The following is a 20,064-nucleotide window of genomic DNA, read 5'->3' as shown; positions in this document are numbered from 1 at the left end:
GTGATGACTGATCATGGTGAATTTGGATATGGTGATGGTGATAGTGATGACTGTGATATGATGATGATCCTATGACTATGATGATGATGATGATGATCATGATGATGATGATGATAGGTGGGAATATGATGGTGATGATGATGATGATGATGAAAGGTGGGGATATGATGCTGATTATGTTGATGGTGAGTGCGGATATTATGATGATCATGATAATGATGATGATGAGTAAGGATCGGTGATAACGATGATGATAACGATGGTGATGATAATGAAAATAATGATGATGACGATAATATGTAGAGGTCAGATGACGATGAGTGATGATGATGATGGTGAGTAGGGATTAGGTGATGATGGTGATAATGGTGATGATGTGTAAGGATTAGATGATGATGATGATGATAATGATGATGATGACGATGATGTGTAAGGATTATATGATGATGTTGATGACGATGATGTGTAAGGATTAGATGATGGTGATGATGATGTTAACAATACGCCATGGAGTTCACGGGATTAATACTGAAGCATGTATGAGAGCTTCAGTAATGTAGCTCTATTGTTAGGGAGTTAAGCTGATTGTTGCTGTATTGAGCAAACGAGAGAGAGAGAGAGAGAGAGAGAGAGGGAGAGAGAGAGAGAGAGAGAGAGAGAGAGAGAGAGAGAATATGATCCTATGAGGTGTGGTATGGTAGTATGTGATTATGTGCGTATGGAGGGGGTAATATCCACATCTAATGTCACTAACCACCATCCACTCCTTAGATGAAGCGCTGACTTACAACGCTTGTGACAGGGCGTTTGAGACTCCCAGACTCCTGGCTTCACATCCAACGAGGAGACGGCAATATGGGTATGTGAGAGAGAGAGAGAGAGAGAGAGAGAGAGAGAGAGAGAGAGAGAGAGAGAGAGAGAGAGAGAGAGAGAACACTGCTGAAACTGGCTAAAGAGTAGTATCATAACAGTACAGTACATCTCAGTATTGGTAGTATCAGAGCAGTATATTTAGCTGTTGCCAGAAGTATACAAGAACATACAATTCTCAGTATTTTTCAAGAATTCCAATATTGTCAAAGGACTGTCCACTTTCTTTGTAATTTTTTTCTGTTTTCGTATCCTATTTAAGTTTCTAATTGTCTTTCCGCTATTTTTAAGAAATCAATTAACTAGCATTGTGTGAGCTGTATATACGATTTGAAAAAGCATCTCAAACCATACCAGGCAGGTAAGTCTGAAAATACCTCAAATGATCAATGCAGCTCGTGCCGTCCCATCCAATTAAGCTGTTATTGGATGTGCACGTGAGAACAATACTGAGAGGAAAATGTTTGAAGCACGATGCATATGGCAACGTCATGAAAATCAAATTGTCAACGTTGGGTAGTCATGGTGGATTTTGTAGAAGCCATCATGCATGGTGTTAGATTGTTTTGCAGAAAGTGTGTACTGATATACTTTTGCTCTAGCCTACCTACACAGTGTTCACAAAAGGATTACAGTACACCTGTAATTCTCATCTCTTAACATTAACAATCGTATTCCGAGTGGCTTAGGAGGCGTCCTAGAACATTTTTTCATGACTTTTTCTTGTGTATTAAACACTTGCTTCTCCTCATACAAGCTCCATAGATGAAAATCAGTGGATGTCCTGGAAGCACATGTGATCATGGATTCTGTCTCCTCTTGCGTCACCAGAGAGCTCTGCCTTAAGTATTACATCAAGCCTTTCTGACTCTGCAGAGGTAAGCTATAGCCTGTATCATTGTGTCAGTAGAAAGTTCTGCCGTCACTAATACACCAGGCTTTTGTGACACTGCAGAAGTAAGATATAGCTTAATCATCTAGATGCCCTGTCGAACCAGTCTTTTGTGTACTGTGCTCGGGCAGACTCTACCTCACTTAAAGTCACTTGGCTGTACCGCTCCATATATTCCCCTCGCTCTAATCTAGGAGACTTTACACAAGAAAGCAGCAGCCTGACCCTCTCACTAAGCACAGTCTCGCCCCCTGAAACACAGGCTCCTGCTGAACCAACCACCAGCCCTCTCAGATTTTTCCCGATATCTGCTGAGTCCTCCAGGGAGCCATCTTGGCCAGTAGTTGGCACAGTCGCCGTGCTGCCCCCTGGGCTGAGTGGTTTGATGCCCAAGATGCTGTTTCTTAGCTTGAGTGGCCCCCTCCTGAGCTGGGTGATTACAAACCCAGGATGTTGATGCCAGGACTGAGTTCATTGTCCATATAAGCACAGAATCCTTGATATACAAATTTTGTAATTATGCAAGGTAATTGTATAAGTTGCTGCCTACATCACTGGACACAAGGCTGTCAAGCTACAACTGTGCTGGACACTCCCCGTGGCCATACTCTTGTGTCAGGCAGCACCAGAATTATGCATTTGTACCCACCACAAGAACTAGAGCCAGCAGCAGAGGACCTACCTGTATGACGTGACGCAGAGGGACGGGTTTATTCCCTTGTAGTGAGCCATGGGGGATCACAAGAACTATGCAGAACACATTTATTTTACATATTAACTTTTTTTCGTTTTTATTCTACCTGCATAAAGAGGTGAGAAAATCTATCCATTCTCTGACTCTTAATCTGAATGTAGGACTTGTTTAATGTCTAATAACCTGTGTCCCCCTCTCTCTCTCTCTCTCTCTCTCTCTCTCTCTCTCTCTCTCTGTCAGCCAATCTTTCACCCACAGGTGCTCAACGTGTGAAGACGTGTTCCCAACCCGAATGTCTGTCGAGGCCCACAAGGAAGAGACGAACCACTGGAGCGACGACGATTTATTTTACGATGACGACGATATGGACGACATGTACGACGACGAGGTGGACGAAGAGAAGCGGGAGAACCTGCTATAATCCCTTGGTGGATCTTAGCAGTGGACGTGATTGTGATTTTGTGGGTTGTAGATTTGTTTTGCAGCTTCTGATAAACATTCTGAAGCTGTGGTATTTATTTTGAAAGTTCAAGTGTACATAAACGATGATGAGGTGAAAGAAAAGGAGTGAGGAAAGCCGCCCTGATTACTTTGTGAATCTTAGCAGTGAATATGATGATTTTTTGGCTTGTAGATTCGTTTTGCAGCTTCTGACAAACATTCTGAAGCTGTGGTGTTGATTCTGAAAGTTCAATTGTACATAAACGATGATGAGGTGAGGAAAAAGGGGCGGGAAAAGCCGCTCTAATTACGCTGTGGATCTTAAGAGTGGATGTGATATTTCTGTGCACTGTAGAATTATATTACGGTGATTTGGACAACATAAACGGCGTTGAGGTGAACGAGGAGGACAGGGAAAACCTGCTATAAACACTTTGTGGATTACAGAAATAAATATATTCTGTGGCCTGTAGAGTTAGTTTGACCTTTTGATAGTTGCTTTGAGGCTTTGTTGGTTTGTCAGAGGTTCAGTACAGTTTCACTTTCATACACTGATTGAATAATATTAAAATCTGGCGGCGCAATTGCCAGGGTCATATGCCGCTAATTTCATAGATCTATGTCTAGATAAACAGATCGACAGATAGATAGGTAGACAGACTGATAGATAGACAGACAGACAGACAAAGATAGATTCATGTTTCAAAAGTTATTTTGGAGATTATTTCTTTAGCCTATTCAAAACTATTTATTCGACATTTCAACTTTTTCTATATCTATCTATCTATCTATCTATAGTCCGACGCCCTAATCCCGCAAAGGGTGGCCGCAGACAAAACGCCTCCAAGTCGTTCTGTCACCCACCATTTGACTACCCTCCCCCCAACTCACTCCCCCTCCCTCATATACCTCTCAACTCCATCCCTCCACCTCATTCTCAGTCTAGCCCTCCTTCTCCCTCCCTCCACCTCACCTACATACACCCTCTTAGTCAGTCTTTCATTCTCCATTCTCTCCACATGTCCAAACCACTTCAGTGTATTTCTCCTAGTCTTTTCAACCACATCCACATCCACCCCACAACGTTCCTTCACTTCTTCATTCGTCAACCTGTCCCTCCATGTCACTCCACATGCTCCACTCAAGTAGCTCATTTCCACTGCTCTCACTCTTGACTTGTTCCTCCATTTTTTTTTTTTTTTTTTTTTTTTTTAACTTCGTTATTTATTGTGATGCTTGATGATCATTTCAAGAGTGTCAAAACCTGCTTTAGAACTTGAAACGATATTTTGGAGCTAATAAAGTAATATGGGAACTGTGAAAATTGTTTGATAATATTCATAGCCATTTTGGAGCTTTGATAGTCAAATAGGAGAGTTAGAAGTCATTCAGAAAAGTTCAATAAATATTTTAGAGATTCACTGGTTAGTCCAGAGCTTCAGAGGTCATTTCAAACTATACTGGTAATTTAGAAGTGTTGATACATGTTTCAGAGCTTTGATAGTCATTAAGAAGCCTGAGGCACATGTTTCAGTGCTTCAATGGTCTTTTTAGAGCTGTGATACATGTTTCATATCTTCCAAAATCATTTCTAGAGCACTGACGTTTATTTCAGGGCTCTAATGGTCAGTTTAAAGCTTTCATTGGTGTTTCAGAATTTGAATAGTCATTTCGAAGGTTTGGTTCATGTTTCAGAGGCCTAATGGTCATTTTGGACTTCGATACATGTTTCAGAGCTCTCAGAGACACTTTAAGCTTTGGCATGTTTCGGAGCTTTGATAGCCACTTAAAGCATCGAGACATGTTGATGAGTTATGATGATCTCTTTAGAGATTTTACAATAATTTTATTTTGAGTTTTGATGGTCAGTTTGGAGCTTCTATGCGTGTTTCAGAGCTTGAGCAGCCATTTTGGAGATTTGATACAAGTTTCTGTTTTGATGGTTATTTTGGAGTCCTCATACATGTTTCAGTTTTGGTAGCTTTGATGCATGGTTCAGTTTTGGTAGCTTTGATGCATGGTTTAGTTTTGGTAGCTTTGATGCATGGTTCAGTTTTCGTAGCTTTGATGCATGGTTTAGTTTTGGTAGCTTTGATGCATGGTTCAGTTTTGGTAGCTTTGATGCATGGTTCAGTTTTGGTAGCTTTGATGCATGGTTCAGTTTTGGTAGCTTTGATGCATGGTTCAGTTTTGGTAGCTTTGATGCATGGTTCAGTTTTGGTAGCTTTGATACATGGTTCAGTTTTGATAGCTTTGATGCATGGTTCAGTTTTGGTAGCTTTGATACATGGTTCAGTTTTGGTACCTATGATGCATCGTTCAGTTTTCATAGCTTTAATGCATGGTTCAGTTTTGGTAGCTTTGATACATGGTTCAGTTTTCATAGCTTTGATGCATGGTTCAGTTTTGGTAGCTTTGATACATGGTTCAGTTTTCATAGCTTTGATGCATGATTCAGTTTTCATAGCTTTCATGCATGGTTCAGTTTTCACAGCTTTGATGTATGATTCAGTTTCATAGCTTTGATGCATGGTTCAGTTTTCGTAGCATTGATGCATGGTTCAGTTTTCGTAGCATTGATGCATGGTTCAGTTTTCATAGCTTTGATGCATGGTTCAGTTTTCATAACTTTGAGACATGGTTCAGTTTTGATGGGTTTGATACAGAGTTCAGTTTTGAAAGGTTTGATACATGATTCAGTTTTGGAGCTTTGATACATGTTTCGAACTCGGTATGGTCGTTTCGATGTTTGATATATGGTGGTATTCTGGTGGGTGTAGGAGACTTGTCTCGGCCATGAGAGAGTTAATGGTGACAATATTACCACCCAGGTTTTTAATGCTTCCCCTCATATGAATAAATCACTAGAGTTGTTCCCACCATTACAGAGTTAACTTATCAAAGACATAAATGAAGCGTTAAGGAGTTGCCAAGGAGTCTCCCAGGCCTACGAGATTACAGGTTTGGAGATTGAGAAACTGACTAGGAGAGTATACAAGTGTGCTGATGAGGTGGAGAGGGAGAGGATGAGATGGAGAGATGGAGTTGAGAGGTGTATGAGAGAGGGTGGGGTGAGTTGGAAGCAGGGCAATGATGGCAAAGGACAGGGTGACGTGGGGGCGATTTGTTTACGGCCAACTTTTATGGGATTATGGCCACTGGCTACAGTGAGATAGACAAACAGTTAGATAGACACATGGGTAGATAGACAAAGTAAATAGATACATTGGCAGATAGATACAGTTGATAGTACACTGATAGATACAGTAGATAGATACATAGGCAGATAGATACAGTAGATAGATACATAGGTAGATAGATACAGTAGATGGATACATAGGCAGATAGATACAGTAGATGGATACATAGGCAGATAGATGCAATTGACAGATACATGGATAGATAGATACAGTAGACAGATACATAGGTAAATAGATACAGTAGATACACACATAAGTAGACAGATACAGTAGATAGATAAGTAGGTATATACATAGATTGATTGACTGATTGACTGCTAAACAGATCAAAAGGTAGACAGATACATACAGAGAGAGGGGGATTAATTTCTCAGGGAATTGTATGTAATATGATGACAACACATTCAGAATTAAATTTAAAAAGAAAATGCCGGTAGGGAGAGATATGATGCACAGTAACTGGTATCAGGAATAGTAATTAAGTATTATTATTATTATTATTATAGAGGGCCTGCACTGACGTCACCAACTAGGATGCGCCGCCACTACTTAGGCAGAACAACGTAAACACTGAATTGAAAGGACGTAGAGTCTAGTCCCCTTTTCCTATTTCATCCATATTTCCCATCACATATTATTGCTCTTCTTTCCTTTTCAGGTGGCTTTACCTTTAGTGACAAACCATACTTTTCCTGTAAGCTAGGAAATCATTTAAATGCTGGGTGGTAACCATATAACCAGCCCATACCTCTTCCCTGCGTGACAGTAAGTGAGTTGGCGGAGGGTTAGTGCCCCTCCCCTTAAAACAATTAACTCAAGACAAACGGCAACCCCTTACGGAATTGTGGCGTCTGGATATAGATAGATAGATAGATAGATAGAACGGCTTTGAAAATATCTTTCAGTTATTCATCTAAACATTACCAAAGAAAACTGTCTATAAAAAGAAAAGTTTTATAAAGTAGGGTTAACTATGATATCTGCTATTTATTCTCCCGTTTTATTAACTACCCCAGGTATGCAAAGAAATCATAAATATCAAATATCTATATCTAGATAAATGAAATCTAGAGAAACTTTGCCATTTTAGAGATTAATAAAGACAGTATTTAGCCATATTCATATTTACGTAGGATAAGACGTACAATATAGCATAGAGACCTAGACCATAATGTGACAAGATATATATTGAAGGAAATTAATTTTGTGACATATAAACACAAAGAATGTGTATATTTGGGTTGGGTGTGTATATCTAGTCAGTGTATATGTATACCACTGGCAGTAAAACAGGCGTGGTGTTCTTTCTGACTTTTTCCTGCCGGCTTCGGCTGGAGGATTTGGTGGGCGGGGGAGAGCCTTCTTCTTTGCTATCCTTATCTCATTCTAGTAGTTTAGTTACTCTTCTAGGAGCTGCCTAGCATGGGCCAACCGGCCTACTGCAGTTATCCTCTCTTCTTATGTTCTTAAATGAGCGGATTTATTTCACCTCCAACCCTGTTTCTCATTCATGTTGGTGATCTCTTGTCTGTCACCCATAATCCCATTCACTCACATCCAAATGACTCAACGCTTCACTGATCATTCACACTTAAGCACCCATTCACAAAGTTTAATATCTCTAACTCCCAACTCAGTACAGCAGTCTCCATAAATCAAGACTTATTTAAGATCACGGAATGGGAACAAAATAACATTGACTTATTTGATGCTAGGAAAGCCAAATGTATACAGTTTGTAGACAGATATTGCCTGATTCATATATTACCCTCAGTGCAACCAATATTCTTAACTCTAAAAGTACTGAAATTCCCAGTGTTTGGTTTAACAATGCCCTCAGCTGGACCTCTCACTTTTGATCACTTGCTAATACCGCCTCAAAGAGACTTGTATTATTGTAGAGTCCGGAGCTTCTTCGCTGATTTGCAGGATATGTGCGCTCTCATCTGGAATATTGCTCACCCTTGCGGAGTGGATGTGGAGAGGTTGTAGTAAAACAACTAGGCAAAATTCAGAACAAAGCTGTTAGAATTATTACTAACTCTATTACTACAAATAAACTACCTCCCCTACAAGTAAGAAGGAACGTTGCCTCCCGTGCGTTATTTTACAGATACTTTAATGGCAAATGCTCAGACGAAGTTGCGTCCATGGTGCCACCTCCTCATGCCTTCCCTCGTGCTACACGGACATTTGGTAGCACTCATGACTGGAACGTCACTCAGCCATATTCCAGAACTTCTGCCTTTCAGTACAGGTATTCAATTGTTTCGTGAATCGCATCTCTTTGGAACTCTTATCCCCAGATTAGTTTCTCCCAAAACTTCAACCTTCAGGACTGTGCAAGGCCAACTGTTACAATTATTTATGAATGGAGGACACCTGTAATCTGGTATGGATTTTTTTATTTGTTAATGTTTTTCTATCTTCTATTCATCTGTAAAAACAAAGTAGTAGTAGTAGTAGTAGTAGCAGTAGTAGTAGTAGTAGTAGCTGTAGTAAGTAGTAGTAGTAGTAATAGTACTACGGTCAGACTCAAATATGAAGTCCGTTTGGGTGGGGCCCGAGAGGGGATTTCCCTCTCTACAGCTCTGCCGCATCAATCCCAGTACCTATCTCTCTCTCTGTCATATGTAAGCTATTTACTATTTGAAAGTGTATATTAAATATTCTGTACTTATTAATTATATTAGATAAGGCTATATAGTGCTATGAATGTGTCGCTTTTTAGGATAATAGCAATGATTTGTATAAATTCCACACCACGTGACAACGTCGCTTTCCGACGTTGCCAGAGGTCAAGGACACCCACCTCAGACTTCAGGTGACCGGTCACTTCCTGCCTTATCCCCACCCACGATGGCAGCTACTCCGACTCGCTCTCGTGTGCTCCACAGTCGGGAGAAAGAGCTTATTTACAATGTGAACAAGTATTTTCTAAAAGAAAGATCAGAGAGAGGACTTATGCCTACTGGGGAAACCTCTATAAAAAAAAAACGCGCAAGACTTTTACTTCAGTGGTGGTGTGGAAAAAAGGTCGAAACAATATAGAAGAAAACACAACTTATAAATATATAACAACTTTCTCAATCAAATTAGAGAGAGAGAGAGAGAGAGAGAGGAGGTTTGGCAGAGCTGTAGAGAGGGAAATCCCCACTCGGGACCCACCCAAACGGACTTCATATTTGAGTCTGACCATAGTAGTAGTAGTAGTAGTAGTAGTAGTAGTACAGTAGCAGTAGAAAGAGTAGTAGTAGTAGTAGTAGTAGTAGTAGTAGTAGTAGTAGTAGCAGTAGTAGTAGTAGTAGTAGCTGTAGTAAGTAGTAGTAGTAGTAATAGTACTAGTAGTAGTAGTAGTAGTAGTAGTAGTATTACAGTAGCAGTAGAAAGAGTAGTAGTAGTAATAGTACAAATAGTAGTAGTAGTAGTAGTAGTAGTAGTAGTAGTAGTAGTCGTCGTCGTCGTCGTCGTCGTCGTCGTCACCTAATCATTTTTTTTTTTTTTCGTAATTTAATTAGAGATAAGAGGCATGTTATGCCGCGTATAACATCGCTCATAGTTTTTCATAATATACATGGCATGACTTAAAAGTAAATGGTACCTCGTCTTTCATGGTTGTTTAGAAATAAAGAGAGAGAGAGAGAGAGAGAGAGAGAAGAACAATGAATAAAGGAAAATCCTTAAAAATGTAAGAATATCAAAAGTAGTGAATATTATGGTAGAATGAAAATATTAAATATTTCTGAACGATTAAGAATGGGATAAATTAATGTATATAATGATGAAATGCATTGTACTGGTAGTAGTAGTAGTAGTAGTGGCTGATGTTTTTGCAATATCACAACTACAATCACAACAAACACCACCACCACCCCATTACTACTACTATTACTACTGTTGTTGTTGCTGCTGCCGCTACGACAATCACCACCAACACCATCATTACTACTATAGTCTGTCTCAGGAAAGACGAGGGTAGAATATAGTCTATTTTACTCCACAGTCACTGTCAAAGGCCGGAGGCATCTGATTTAACAACCTGTGGGAATACAGGCTTGCCAGGGACAAGGCCTGACGGCAAGACACACACACACACACACACACACACACACACACACACAATCAATGAATGGGTATAAGCAGGGTTGCCAAGTCGCACCCTGCTCTGCCCGCGGAAACCCAACTGAAAACCAGCCCAAAAGTAGCCCAACACCAATAATTTTTTTAAAAATCCTCTATTTATGCGAAATTAGTGTTTTATATTAATAATTCATATATAGGTCCCTATTAATGCCTGAAATGATCACTTGATTCACTTAAACTTTCCCTATTTCCCATAAAACAACAATGATTCTGTTGAAATATACTTATCATTACACTAGGTAATACAACATGCAAGTGAAGGTATTTTCTCTCCCTCTGAGTCAACTTTCCATCACACTTATATTATTCAAAAATCTATATGATCATCATCACTGTGTTTCGATGCTGTGTACGTCATATGTGAAATTTGCTAACATAATTTTGTTTGTGAAATCATTACAACAGATTTTATGTCCGCATATTGCTCTAACATGAAGAGTGTTTTCAACTGTTTCATGTTGCTGTCTGTTTCTTCATTTACTTTTCACTAAATTATACTGAGAGAAAATCCTCTCTATTGCAGCAGTGCTTGCTGGCAACGATAATTGGGATAAAACAAAACTCTCTCCGGAGTCTCCGCACTGGCTGCATCCACTGGTCCCTGTGGGAGTATTAGGGGGTCTCTCTCCGCCATATGTTTAAACACTCTCTCTCTCTCTCTCTCTCTCTCTCTCTCTCTCTCTCTCTCTCTCTCTCTCTCTCTCAGTATATTGTCGTGATGTGGTTTAACTCCATACTAGCCCAAAAAACCGCGACAGTTTTCAAACCAGCCCAAAAAACCGCAACCCGCGACCGGTAAAATCTGCCCGCGGAAGAGCTTCAAAACGAGCCCAATTTGGCGGGAAAACCGCGACCTTGGCAACCCTGGGTATAAGTGACCCGCTATGCTCACAGGTCAATATGAACTGTGGTTCCTGTTTTTGAATGCAACTTTTTTTTTTTTTTTGAGTTACAAAGCGCTAAAAATAAACGAAAAATATTGGACCAGATATTCTTTGTATATTTAGATTTAATGGCATATTATTCCTTTTATTTTACTTTTTTTTTTTTGAGCTTGATTCGCCTGTCATCAAGAATCTGTAAGTTCAATCAGAGCTGGATATCCATATTCTCATTTCATCAACGAACTTACAAGGTACGTACTAATTATACATGTCATCAAAATATAGATACCTTTATAAGCAATATAGCTTGGTGCATTCATGTTATGTGTTGGTGTGGTGTGGTGTTGTGTTGTGTTGTGGTGTCGCACATTGTGTTGTGTTGTGTTGTTGTGTCGCATGTTGTGTTGTGTTGTGTTGTGTTGTGTTGTGTTATGTTGTGGTGTGGTGTTGCACGTTGTGTTGTGTTGTATTGATGTCGTACGCTGTGTTGTGTTGTGTTGTGGTGTCGCACGCTGTGTTGTGTTCAGTTGTGGTGTCGCACTTTGTGTTGTGTTGTGCTGTGCTGTCGCACGTTGTGTTGTGTTGTGTTATGTTGTGTTGTGTTATGTTGTGTTGTGTTGTGTTATGTTGTGGTCAGGCTTGGGTCCGAGTACATGGACTCGTACTCGTACTCGTACTTAAGTACACAATATAATGTACTTGTACTTGTACTTGTACTCGGGTTTAAAATTTCCGTAGTACTTGTACTTGTATTTGTACTCGGACTCAAAGTACTCGACAATTTTACGAGTACTTTCGAGTACAACCATGATATATAAAAGTGGTGAGGGTAACAATGGTGTGTCCTTGGAGAGGCCAGGTGGCCTGGGTTGGTGAGTCAATGAGGTCAAGTGGTATTACAGCCACGCCCATTAACTCCTGATAAGCTACTTTTAATATGTTAGCACCTTGGTACTAATTGCAAGGAGCGAAAAACCGCTGCCTGGACATTATATACCTACATACACACAATAAACTGCTGAAAGCAATTGAGGTTAAATTACTAAAATGTACTCGTACTTGGATTCGAGTACAGCACAAATGTACTCATACTTGGACTCGTGTTCAGCTATAAAACGGAGTACTTGTACTTGTACTTGGATTCGTGATACCGTAATGTAATCGTACTTGAACTCGAGTACAGAAAAATGTACTCGAACCCAAGCCTGGTTGTGGTGTGGTGTCACACGTTGTGTTGTGTTGTATTGTGATGTCGCACGTTGTGTTGTGTTGTGTTGTGCCTTGGTGTCGCACGTTGTGTTGTGTTGTGTTGTTGTGTCGCACGTTCTGTTGTGTTGTGTTATGTTGTGGTGTGGTGTCGCACGTTGTGTTGTGTTGTATTGTGATGTCGCACGTTGTGTTGTGTTGTGTCGTGGTGTCGCACGTTGTGTTGTGTTCAGTTGTGGTGTCGCACGTTGTGTTGTGGTGACGCACGTTGTGTTGTGGTGACACACAATGTGTTGTGTTGTGTTGTTGTGTCGCACATTGTGTTGTGTTGTATTGTGAGGTCGCACGTGGTGGACAGCATGGACGCATTTGATATGGCATGTCTTCGCAGAATTGTCGCATCATTTTATGAGAGAGGTGAAGTTCCGAATTTGGATCACATTTTAGCGAAGGTAAAGGAGGATATTAATTTTAAGGGATCAAGAGCAAGCCTTCACAGACTCCTGAGAAAGAATGGATATACTTTCAAGAAATCAGATAAAGGACGAAAAATTCTGATGGAACGACGTGATATTGCTTTGGCACGAACATTTTATCTAAGAAAAATACAAGAAAACAGAGAATCAATCAACCCACGGCAAGAGATTTACATAAATGAGACTTGGGTTAATCAAAACAAGAGTGTCAATAAATGCTGGACAACTGCAGATGGAAAATTGGGCCCGAAAAGTGGCAGAGGATCCAGATTTATCATTATACATGCAGGCGGAGAGGATAGATTCGTGCGTGGAGGTTTGAACATGTTCAAATCTCAGAATGGTAACAGAGGAGATTACCACCAATCAATGAACCACCACACTTTCAAAGCATGGTTCGAAGACCAGTTACTCCCAAACATCCCACCCCATTCACTGCTCATTCTGGACAACGCTTCGTACCACTCTAAGATCCTCAATAAAGCACCAACGCAGGCTTCCCGTAAAAATGAAATAATAGAATGGCAGAGGGAGAACAACGTTCAACACAACCCACAACACCCCAAGCTAGAGCTGCTAGATCTGGTGGAAAGAAACAAAGACAGGCAAGAGTATGAAATAGACACTATTGCAAAAGACCAAGGACAAGGTTTTACGACTTCCTCCCCTGCTGGGCACTGATAGATAAACAGAGGCTTCACATTGTTTTATTACTTAAGCATCGTGTGTGTGTGTGTGTGTGTGTGTGTGTGTGTGTGTTTTCATAGTGATAGCTGAGTAGCCTAGGGAAGAGGAGGGATCGGATTAACGGGATGGGGGGAGGGGGATTCCACCAGTGAAGAAGAAGGTTTAGATGAGGGAGACATGAATATCGAGTGATAGATAGATAGATAGAGAGAGAGAGAGAGAGAGAGAGAGAGAGAGAGAGAGAGAGAGAGAGAGAGAGAGAGATGGTATTTTCAATGTAAATTTCAGAATATAATGAATATTTATAATGGAAATGCTACTGTTAATCCTTCGATCAGTAATACTATTGTAAATCAGTTTATGTTTTTCATAAAAAATAGTAATAAAATAATAAGATAAAATAATATAATTTTTCTTCATCTTTCATGGCTATTTCATTGGCTTCCTCACGCTAACCCTCCCCACATTCCGACCCGGGCCACTCCCATTCTCCATCCCTCCTCATATGGACCGATATCTGGGCACTGACAGATAGAGGCTACACATTGTTTTATTATTTAAGCGTCGTGTGTGTGTGTGTGTGTGTGTGTGTGTGTGTGTGTTGAGGAAAGAAAACGGAAGAGGGAAGGAGGAAGGTCCAGAATCCCGAGGGGACCTCTTAATCCTTCACACGGTCACTCGTGTTCCGATTTTGGCAAAGGCTTTGTAAAATTCTCTCCCTCATGTTTCCTGAGAAAGGGTATAATACTGCTGCTGCTACTACTACTACTGTTACTGCTACTACTGTATAACTACTACTACTGCTTCTACAACCACTACTACTACTACTACTACTACTACTAATAATAATAATAATAATAATAATAATAATAATAACAATAATAATAATAACGGTGCAACTTTACTACTACTACTACTACTACTACTACCACCATCGCCACCACTACTACTACTTCAACAACTAGAACTACTACACATACATTAAGTAATTTGTAATATAAAGTACTTATTTACATACTACAGAAATTCCCGAATGTAAATACTGTGGGTATTGAACTGTATTTGTACAGAAGTATTCCCTTTATTTATTTGTATATGTGTCTTGTAATTGTATTTATTATTATTGTTATTATTATTATTGTTATTATTATTATTATTATTATTATTATTATTATTATTATTGGTTTTACGGTACGAAACAAAGCAGGTTGACTTTCTCGACGACTGCTACTACTGCCATCACCACCATCAATACTACAAGAACAACAACAACATTTGCTACTGCTGCTGCTGCTACTACTTCTACTACTACTATTACTAAAACGACCACCACCACTACTACTTCAGCAACAGCAACAACTACTGCTACCACCACCACCACCAACACTACTACTTCAGCAACAACAACAATTACTACTACTACAACCACTAGTAGCCTACTACTAGTGGTTGTAGTACACATACACGATTGGAAATAGGTAGAAATTGGTTTGGTAATAGAGTAGTAGACGAATGGAATAAGCTACCTAGTAAAGTAGTTGCTGCCTCTTCCACTGAGAGTTTCAAGCATAGGTAGATAAGCATATGACAAATAAGGGGTGGATATAAGAACATAAGAACATAAGAAGAGAGGATAACTGCAGTAGGCCGGCGGGCCCATGCTAGGCAGCTCCTAGAAGAGTAACTGAACTACTAGAATGAGATAAGGACAGCAAAGAAGAAGGCTCTCCCCCGCCCTCCAAACCCTCCAGCCGAAGCCGGCAGGAAAAAGTCAGAAAGAACACCACGCCGTATAGAAAAACTGGCGTGGACATTTTACAGGAAAGTGTGAAAGGAGAATAGAGACTATCATAGTGTAACCTGAAAAGAAATTTTTTTTGAATTAGTATTGGTTATAAGATTTTCTTTATTCTATATCCACCCCTTATTTGTCATATGCTTATCTAGCCTATGCTTGAAACTCTCAATGGAAGAGGCAGCAACTACTTTACTAGGTAGCTTATTCCATTCGTCTACTACTCTATTACCAAACCAATTTCTACCGATTTCCTTTCTGAAACGGAATTTTTCTAGTTTGAAACCATTATTTTTAGTTCTATCCTGTATGCTCACTTTAAGTACCTTGCTAATATCTCCCTTATTTATACCATTCATCCACTTAAACACCTCAATTAAGTCTCCCCTTACTCTACGCCTCTCTAGCGAATGCAGACTTAGTCTTTTCAGTCTGTCTTCATATGACAGGTTCCAGACGTCATGTATCATTTTAGTCATTCTTCTCTGTACATTTTCTAACGAATTAATATCCATTCTATAGTAAGGACACCAGAATTGTACTGCGTAGTCTAAATGTGGCCTTACTAATGCTAGATAAAGTTTTAGTATTACTTTAGATGATCTATTGCTCACGCTTCTCGAAATAAATCCTAGGACCCTATTTGCTTTATTTCTCGCATTAATACACTGTTGCCTAGGTTCAAGGTCGTTACTAATCATAACTCCTAGATCTCTCTCGCATTCCGATTTGCTAATTTCTTTGTTATCTAAGCTGTATTTAGTATCTCCAATGGTCTTGCCTACGTTAAGTACTTTACATTTTTCAACGTTAAATTCCATTTGCCAAGTTTTAGACCATTTGGACAATGTATCGAGGTCTTTTTGTAAGTTAAGGCAATCGTCAGTCGAGTTAATGATACGCCCTATTTTTGTATCGTCGGCAAATTTGCTGATGCTGCTATTGACTCCTAAGTCTAGATCATTTATATATATGATAAATAATAAGGGACCGAGTACTGAACCCTGTGGTACACCGCTAGTTACTAATCCCCAGTCCGACTTAGTTCCATTTATTAATACTTTCTGCTTTCGTCCTTTCAGCCAGCATTCTATCCATTTTAAGATATCGCCGTCTATACTTTTAAGATATCGCCGTCTATACTTTTAAGATATCGCCGTCTATACTATTAAGATATCGCCGTCTATACTTTTAAGATATCGCCGTCTATACTTACTTTTAAGATATCGCCGTCTATACTTAAGATATCGCCGTCTATACATTAAGATATCGCCGTCTATACTTAAGATATCGCCGTCTATACTTAAGATATCGCCGTCTATACTTAAGATATCGCCGTCTATACTTAAGTTATCGCCGTCTATAACCAATACTAATTCATAATTTTTCCCTTTCAGGTTACACTATGATAGTCTCTATTCTCCTTTCACACTTTCCTGTCAAATGTCCACGGCAGTTTTTCTATACTGCGTGGTGTTCTTTCTGACTTTTTCCTGCCGGCTTCGGCTGGAGGGTTTGGAGGGCGGGGGAGAGCCTTCTTCTTTGCTATCCTTATCTCATTCGAGTAGTTCAGTAACTCTTCTAGGAGCTGCCTAGCATGGACCAACAGGCCTACTGCAGTTGTCCTCTCTTCTTATGGTTTTATGTTCTACTACATCAACTACTACTACCACTACCACCACCACCACCACTACTACTACTACTGCTAGTACTACTACTATTATTACAAGTATCACCACCACCACCTGCTACTGCTATTACTAGTAGTAGCAGTGTTGCTACTATTAGTTGCTACTGCTACCACCAACAGTGCTTAATTCTGTGCATGAGAGAGAGAGAGAGAGAGAGAGAGAGAGAGAGAGAGAGAGAGAGAGAGAGAGAGAGAGAGAGAGAGAGAGAGAGAGAGAGAGAGAGAGAGACAGACAGACAGACAGACAGACAGACAGACAGAAGACAGACAGACAGACAGACAGACAGATAGACAGACAGACAGACAGACAGATAGACAGACTGAGAGAGAGAGAGAGAGAGAGAGAGAGAGAGAGAGAGAGAGAGGGAGAGAGGGAGACAGAGAGAGAGAATGACAGGTCTGTTAAACAGAACTGATAATTAACAAACTAGAAGCAAAGTAGAGTAACAGAAGGTCGCCAGTGATGAGGAAACTATAAATAAATAAAATAAAACTAATAAGGAAATGAATTTGATAAACAGTGTAGAACAGGATACAAATATATCAAAAAAGGACATAATTATTAATCAAGAGCCAATAAATATTCAAATCAGTATTACCAATCAAAATTCACACATAAACGATTGGAAATTAAAACTTGGGATGTTTCGTTTTAAGCTGGTTATATTTGCACGGTGTTGCCTATCGGACTTCACGGATTTTCTCAGTTTTTTCGCATATTTCCATTTGTTATAAAATAATATATCTTTTACCAATAAACTGAGTAAGAGCATCGTCAAGATACTATATATATATTCAGAAATTAATAACCTAAATGGCAACTTAACCAGCCAGCAAAGTGAACGTCCAGTGATCCAGTCAGACTGGATCACTGGACGTTCACATTGCTGGCTGGTTTAGTTGTCAGTTCGGTTGTTAATTTTTAAATATAATGTATTACAGTCGTTCTATTTTATGAAGGCAGTTTGGGTGGGGCGCTCTGGGACCTCACTCTGTTAGCTCTGTTGCCACATCGTCGCCACACACGTGCTCTCTCTCTCTCTGTCTCTCTCTCTCTCTGTCTCTCTCTCTCTCTCTCTCTCTCTCTCTCATATTTATATTAACGACTACTAATCGTATTTTCTTTATTTTTCTCTTGTTTTCGACTTTTTTTCCAAACCGCCCCTGAGGTAAAAGTCTATAGGTCGTTTTTTTTTTTTTTTTTTTTTTATAGATTCCATGGCGGGAGACTGACCGAGTATTACCCGCACACGCGGGGCTGTCCCTCGTGTCACCACCTGACAATGCTCTTACTCAGTTTATTGGTAAAAGATATATTAGTTTATAACAAATGGAAATATGCGAAAAAACTGAGAAAATCCGTGAAGTCGGATAGGCAACACCGTGCAAATATAACCAGCTTAAAACGAAACATCCCAGGTTTTAATTTCCAATCGTGTATGTGTGAATTTTGATTGGTAATACTGATTTGAATATATATTGGCTCTTGATGGAGTGTGTGGTGAAATGCTTAGGTATGGGGGTGAGATTGTTGTGGAGTGGATATGGAAGTTGTGTAGATTGGCTTGGGATGAGGGAAGGGTTCCAGAGGACTGGAAATCAGGTATAATTGTTCCTTTATACAAAGGAAAAAGGGAGAGAGAGAAGTATGTGGTAACCATAGGGATTTGCCTACTTAGTGTGACTGGTAAAATATATGGTAGAATACTCATTGATAGGGTTAGGCATATGACAGAGGAGCTAGTTGGAGAAGAACAAGGGGGATTTAGGAAGGGAAAAGGGTGTGTAGATCAGATATTTGTTCTAAGATGTTTAGTGGAGAAGTATCTAGAGAAGGGAAGGAAAGTGTATGCTGCCTTCATGGACTTGGATAAAGCTTATGACAGAATAGATAGGCAAGGTATGTGGAAGGTATTAAGAATATATGGAGTGGAGGGGAAATTGTTGAGTGCTGTGAAGAGTATGTACGAGGGAGCTAGGGTTACGGTGCAAGTGGATAGTGAGCTGAGTGAGTTCTTTGATCTCAGTGTGGGACTGAAACAGGGTTGTGTGATGTCTCCATGGCTGTTTAATATATACATGGATGGGGTTGTAAAGGAGGTGCAGGGTAGGGCAGTGGATGTGGGGGTGGCTCTAATGAATGAGGGTGAGATTTGGAAGCTTCCGGTGTTGCTGTTTGCTGATGATACAGTACTGTTGAGTGAAGATGAATGGGAATTGCAAGGTTTGGTGAATGAATTTGGGACAGTGTGTAGGAGGAGGAATCTGAAAGTTAATGTAAACAAAAGTAAAGTTATGGTGTTTGAGAGGAATGAAGTCACAGTGTGTGCAGTGAGGTTGGATGGTGAGGATATGGAGAATGTGAGTGCATTCAAGTACTTGGGTAGTGTGATGAGTAAGGATGGAACTTTGGGGGATGAAGTGCATGAAAGGGTACAGCAGGGAAGGAAAGTTGTTGGTACACTGAAAGCAGTGATGAGAAATAGGGAGGTGAGTATGGAAGTTAAGAAGTCACTGCATGATAGTATTGTGATCCCTACCCTGACGTATGGAAGCGAGGCATGGACCTTGCAAGAGGGGAACAAGTCAAGAGTGAGAGCAGTGGAAATGAGTTACTTGACAGGAGCATATGGAGTGACGTGGAGGGACAGGTTGACAAATGAAGAAGTGAAGGAACGCTGTGGGGTGAATGTGGATGTGGTTGAGAAGATTAGGAGAAATACACTGAGGTGGTTTGGATATGTGAAAAGAATGGAGAATGAAAGACTGACTATAGTCGGATTCCCGCCCGCTTGCGGCTGAGGTGTGGCAAACACCTGTGGACAATGGTGCCACTTTTCCCCAACTTGCGATGTGAAACGGAAGCTATTTATGTACAAGGCATCACAAATTCGATAAATTCAGATGAATAAAACTTACACTTGTGTATTTTGATGGATGAATCAACAGTAATCTTATTATGCATAAAATATTTATACAGTAACACAGAAACATGGCATACATATTGTACAGTGTTGCTAAAAGATATTGTAGTCACTTTTAATGGTTTTTAGCGTAGTTTTAGGGTGGGTAATAATATCACAGTT

The 20,064-nt window shown here is 40.0% G+C and overlaps 1 protein-coding gene across 1 annotated transcript in view; it reads left to right on the top strand.

Annotated features, from left to right (window-relative positions):
- The first annotated feature begins 3,163 nt into the window (after positions 1–3,163).
- The window catches only part of LOC145411546 (apolipoprotein D-like), a 33,139-nt gene continuing 16,238 nt past the window's right edge, over positions 3,164–20,064 (top strand). The window contains exon 1 of the mRNA XM_080281556.1: positions 3,164–3,171. Within this exon, the coding sequence (XP_080137682.1) occupies positions 3,164–3,171 (8 nt within the window). The remainder of the gene's footprint in view (positions 3,172–20,064) is intronic.

This window comes from Coenobita brevimanus, chromosome 90 (assembly GCF_032717465.1).
Source record: "Coenobita brevimanus isolate Jiangsu-jjx chromosome 90, ASM3271746v2, whole genome shotgun sequence".
In the NCBI taxonomy this organism is placed as follows: domain Eukaryota; kingdom Metazoa; phylum Arthropoda; class Malacostraca; order Decapoda; family Coenobitidae; genus Coenobita; species Coenobita brevimanus.
The sequence above is the reverse complement of the archived record's forward strand: the minus strand, read 5'-3'. Positions and strand labels throughout refer to the sequence as shown.